Below are 5927 nucleotides of genomic sequence, written 5' to 3' on the forward strand. Positions count from 1 at the left end.
TTTGTTTTTAACCAGCAACGTAGTATTTTTATTTTTTGTCAATAGTCTAGGTAAATAAAATAACCCAACGTTAGTGATTTCCAGTGGAGTAAAATACGGCCCTTAGCTAACAATGAAGTAAAGGCTAAAATATCAAGTTGTTTAGAATCAAACTGAGACCAAATCTTTGGTACCCCAAAAATGGCAAAATCAGGGCATACATCTATATTGACCTGTAACACCTTAGACATAATAGTAATATAATTAATACAGTAATTCTGCAACATAGGACAGGTAAAAAACATATGACTCAAATTACACTGAGATGCATGACATCTTTCACATCTGTCTTCGATATTAGGAAAGATAACAGATAACCTGGCCTTAGAGAAATGTATTCTATGAAATACTTTAAATTGTATCGGGCTAAGACGAGCACAAATTGTACTAGAGCGTATTCTATGTACTAGAGTGTGTTCCTATGTTGCAGAATTACTGGATTAATTATTTTACTATTATGTCTAAGGTGTTACAGGTCAATATAGATGTGTGCCCTGATTTTGCCATTTTTGGGGTACCAAAGATTTGTTCTCAGTTTGATTCTAAACAACTTGATATTTTAGCCTTTACTAAGCCACCATTCTTCTTCAAAGCTTTCTCCCAACACCCACTCCCACGCTGTTTTAATTTGAGTAAGTGAATAATCATCTAAGCTTAAAATACAACCATAGATTTTTTAAATTTGTGACATGTGTTGAGGGTTAAGTTGCAGTAACTCTTCCCATAACTGTACCTGGGGCTGAGACGGAAAACCGGAAAATAAAGTAGAGCAATGTCTAGCCTGCAAGAATCGAAAGTAATGAGATCCTGGCAACCCCACGTCAGAAGAAAGCTGAATGTAACTACAAAATGTGCCATTTCTATACAGGTCTTGAGAACTTTTTAGGTCTTTTTCATGCCACTGCTTGAAAATAGGATCCGTAAGAGATGAGGGAAACATTTGATTCTCCAGTAATGGCATTAATGTTGAAGCAGAGGTAAATTTGTAGCTACCACTAGTGCACTACATGTTAGTGAAGAAGAGGAGACATTGAAAGAGGAGAAGCAAGCAAAGCCAACAGCGAAGTTAATAGAAGTTAATCTATTACTGTACATCTCCTCCTGTATTCCCATATTTACACTTAATGGGACTCCAGTCATTATTTCAGAAACCCATATTTTATTTGATTGCAATAAGAATCATTGCTTACACACCATTTTCAATGTTATCACTTTATTCCTCTGTTCTTTACTAATACATATTACTAACAATCCTCCATCTTCAAGTTCTTTCACACAATTGATCTCATCTGCTCATTTCAACTCCTCTTTAAAATTGCACTATACTGTCCCCTTCTCAATTTATTCATTATTTTTCACTACCACCAGCACAGCCTACAAAGTCTTTTTCATTCTTTGACATGTGAAAAATCTATGTGGCATTTAAGGGATGCTTTTTTTCTGAAACTCCTTCCGCAGTGACCACATATAAATGGTTTCTCTCCAGAGTGAACTCTCATGTGTCTGTTAAGGTTTCCTTTTTGGTTGAAACTTCTTCCACAATGCTGGCAGGTGAAAGGCTTCTCTCCAGTGTGAATTCTTATGTGCTCTTCCAAGTGTCGTTTATAATTGAACCTACTTCCGCACTGAGGGCATGTGTAGGGTTGTTCTCCGGAGAGAATTCTCATATGGTCTTCCAAGTTTCGCTTTTGACTGAAATCCTTTCCACACTCAGAGCAGGTGTAGGATTTCTCTCTATGAGTTCTTACGTGGATTTTAAGGTTTTCTTGTTGATCAAAACTCATTCCACACTGATCACACGTGTAAGACTGCTCTCCATTGTGAATTCTCATGTGTCTGTTAAAGCTTTCTTTTTGAGTGAAACTTACTCCACACTGTTGGCAGGTGATAAGGCTCTCTCCAGTGTGAACTCTCATGTGGCAACTAAGGGCTGCTTTCTGATAGAAACTTCTTCCACACTGTTGGCAGGTATATGGTTTTTCTCCAGTGTGCTTTAAAACATGTACATTAAGACTTCCTTGCTGACAGAAACGCTTTCCACATTGTTTGCACGCATAAGGTTTCTCTCCAGTGTGAATCCTCATGTGGACACCAAGGTTTCCAAGGCGAGTGAAATTCTTTCCACACTCTTGGCATGTGTACGGCTTATCTTCTGTCTTTTGAGCCCTTTTTATTGAGGAAGTCTGTGAACAGCTAAAAGATATTTGTCTATTTATAAAATCATGATCTTTCTCTTCTATTTCATTCAGTACTTCACTCTCCTCTTTCAGTGCCATTGGGTCTAGGGTGAAAAAATAAAAATAAAAATAAACCTCATTTTAATGGCACAAAATAACAGGCATTAAAACATTTGAAGTGTCAAAACAAACAATATTCTATATCCACTAAGCAACTGCAAGAGAGAAACCGTTCTCAATATTGCTAACTCCTCATTTACTTAGGATCCCTCAAACACTATTAGAGGAACAGTCCACTTTTTTTGGAAATTCTCATTCTCATTCTCCAACTCCCAACTGGTTTTACAATTCGATTTAATTACGATTATCATGTCAATAATTTAATTCTATCCGATACCATAATGCTATATAATGTAATCTAATGGAAAACTGTGTGAGTGGCGTGGCAGGAGCTTCTGTCAGCTGTTTTTAATAGAGTGCTAAGTATACATTTTATTGTCACAAAAGTTACTATGTAAGTAATATGAATATGAAAGTAGACAATTTACTTGCATTTATGATGTTTTTCTATGTATTTAAAACTACTTTTGTAAATGTAATTTGATGTAGAAAATAAAACGCTTTATTTCACTAACGTCATTTGACCACATGCACACAACCTTTATGTACCTTTCATTTGAAGAATGTTACTCAATCCTAACAGTGAACATTAACATTTAGAAATTAAATGAGACAATTCTTTAAATGCTGTAAAAAAACAAAAAAAAAAACACTATATGAGTAGAAAATGGCCTTTCGAAAAAGAAAGCTGAAGGGCAAAAAAAGTAGAAAACACCTGCCAAAAACAAATGAATTGAGAAAATGTAGAGGACAGTTCATAGAATAGTTCAGCTTTGAGAATGAAAACCAACCGGTTTGTTCCTCAGTATCTTCATGTTTGACTCTGAATGTTTCTTCAATCCTCATGTCTTCATTCTCCTCTTTGATAAATGCCATCTTTATAACAGTGTCAGAGGGATCTCTGTTGCTCCACGAGGAGCAGCTTTTTTCTGTGTTAGGAAACTTTGTCCTGTTTAAGATAAGAAAAAATTACAGATAAATAAAATAAATAAATCTCTGTGTGCATTTCAATTACAGTAGCTCTAGTTCAGTGGTCAGTGCACTAGTAGGGAGTCAGAGAGATATTAATGGACTTAAATGATCTGATTTAACAAACACTCAATTTTAACTTACTATTCAGTCAGGTTTTTATTTATTAGTATATTACATTTAGTATAATACATTAATCATTAAAAATAGCTATAGTATTTTAAGGTTGTCATTACAACAACAACAAAAACATTTGCAGTTGTTTGTAAAAGTTGTCATTGTTTGAGTTTGTTCTCGTTGTGTCTTCAGTGTTTTGAGCAGCAGGTCTCTCAGCGAGCGGCGATTCGAAACAGTGAATCATTTTGTGAATCAACCGATTCAATTGACTCGGAGTTTGGAATCGTGTTTCTGATCTGAATCACTAACAGAGAGAAATCAGGCGCTGTGTGGATGCACTTTACTCACACAAAATAACGTTCATTATTAGATAAAATATTACAAAGTTGCATTTAATAATTATTACGTTTACATCGCTTTAAGCCATTTCAAACAGATTGAACGCGTTGTATTAATTTATACACTATAAAGTATTAAGACTGCAAACCTTTCTTCTGCTGATCTTTGCACTGATGCAGGAGCGCGAATCAGCCTTATGACGTCACACCACCAGATCAAAATAAAAGTCCTATTCACACACGTCTGTGTCTACACTCCATTTACAAAAGGAAATACATTCGAAAAATAAAACATGACAATAGTATTCAGAGTTTTATTCTTGGAGAAATACATGTTGAAATGTTTATAAAGAAATGAGAAAAATATTGTTTTACAAATATTTACAAATTGTAATATTTATAATTTTATTTACATATTTCTGTATTGTTAATTTTATTTTTCCTAATTTATTAATTGATTATTTCATTTATTCATGAATCTATTTATGACAATGTCAATGTCCACAAGTGTTTCTTTCCAAGTTTAGTTAACATTTACTACTTCGTATTTACTTATGCATTGTGTTGACATTTATTTATTTCCAGATTTATTTAATATGACATTTATTTATTTAGACCTTTCTTAGTCAGCAAGGGAGAGGCCACAGTAGCACCTTGTGGTGTGACCAACCAAAAAACTATTGCTTTTTGTGGATCAAAAGCACCAAGATGGTGGCTGTGTAGTTGCAATATTTCTGTCTTTAAAAAAAATTAAAAACTTATAACATACAATTTGACCTTCCTTACTTTTATGCATTACTGATACAAATATACATATGAATTATTCTGTAATGATTTTAAGTTTGACTCAAGAAAAATGACTATTTTAGCTTGTTAGAACAAAATGTGTCTTATGACGAGCTGAGTGTGTTGACTGAAATTTAACTTTTACATGAGACAAATAGTTGTTTTTGAATGCATTGCTTTATTTATTGATTACTTATTTCGTACTTATTTCATTACTCAAAGTTCTCTTTCATCATCTTGTGTTTTGTTGTGTTATATTGGATAGGCTTCATGCACGGCTGTCCCATTTGCTTAATCAAATCATTTTATAATTTTTAAGAGTTTACCTGTTCCCAGGAGATTTTTAAGTGCACTCTCAAGCCAGGAGGACTCTTTTCCACATGCTGGATGGACTCTGAGAGGTTGTACAAGTGATTGGTGAGTCAGTGATTGGTGAATCAGCACACAACACACCTAACTTTGAATCTGGCAACCTTGAGCGGCCCAGAATTTTTATTTCTGAGGTACATATTAAGGGGCTGAAAGCCATGTCTCTTCCAGTAGCATTAGATGCAAAATTGCTGGGAGTGAGCACAAGGACCATACGCCAGAGAATATCAGAATATTTGCCATCTAAATTAAATTAAATTAAATTGCCATGGAGTTTTATGGTAATAATGCAACTTTTCCTTGAGCTTTGGGGAATATATAATTTTTCTTAGCCTATGCTTTAAGATGGGTTCTACGTAATACTGTAAACTTTTACATGAATGTTTTACTTGATTTTTACTTCTTTGTTTAATTTGAATTAACTGTAACTTAGCCAATTTTAAGAGTACAAATTAGTAATTTAGAATTTATAACACATTATTCATATGCACATAGACATTGAGGGATCTTGGGAGGGGCCGAGCTGACATGAGACGGCGGAGGGTGGTTAGTGTATTTCCCGTCCCGTTTTAAAGCACTTTAGAACAACACACACCAACACTACATTTGAGCGGGTGAGGTGAAGCATGGGGTCTCCCTTTTTTTTTCTCACACCCCTGTTCTCTGTTAGGGGCTGGGGGCTGTGACGATGAGCTGGCCATCCGGTTGGGGTCTGGGCTGATTGCCCTTCTGGGGGTGGTGGTGCCTGGATCCAGGAGTATAGAGTACAAATGGGGGGGTGTGAGTGTGGGTACCGTATCCATTTTTGTGTGTCCACATGTGGGGCGAATGTGTGAATATTTGTTTGTGAGCATGAGGGTGGGAACGTATGCATGTGTATATGTGTGCATGTTTGTCTATGTCCATGTGTCGCTTGGCGGGGCCTGGCCCTCCTGGCTTTGCTGGGCCCCGGCAGGGGGGGGTAGGGGCCCCTTGGATCTCCGGGCCCAGGGACCGGCCTGCCCTGGTGTGG

The 5927-nt window shown here is 36.1% G+C and overlaps 1 protein-coding gene across 1 annotated transcript; it reads right to left on the minus strand.

Moving 5' to 3' along the window:
* Positions 1 to 1427: 1427 nt before the first annotated feature.
* Positions 1428 to 3212, minus strand: LOC141317315 (uncharacterized). The gene is made up of 2 exons (XM_073833058.1): positions 3128 to 3212; positions 1428 to 2320 (listed from the first exon to the last, which is right to left on the minus strand). The coding sequence occupies exons 1-2, from the start codon at positions 3210 to 3212 to the stop codon at positions 1428 to 1430; spliced, it is 978 nt and encodes a 325-aa protein (XP_073689159.1).
* Between the last annotated feature and the right edge of the window lie 2715 nt (positions 3213 to 5927).

Source organism: Garra rufa, unplaced genomic scaffold, assembly GCF_049309525.1.
Source record: "Garra rufa unplaced genomic scaffold, GarRuf1.0 hap1_unplaced_713, whole genome shotgun sequence".
NCBI classification, from domain to species: domain Eukaryota; kingdom Metazoa; phylum Chordata; class Actinopteri; order Cypriniformes; family Cyprinidae; genus Garra; species Garra rufa.

What these genes read in the sequence shown, in the direction of transcription:
- LOC141317315 (XM_073833058.1), bottom strand. Translation starts at nt 3,212, where the DNA reads ATGGCATTTATCAAAGAGGAGAATGAAGACATGAGGATTGAAGAAACA. An exon ending in AGATACTGAGGAACAAACCG is followed by an intron (nt 2,321 to 3,127) that starts GTTGGTTTTCAT and finishes TTTTCACCCTAG; the next exon opens with ACCCAATGGCACTGAAAGAG.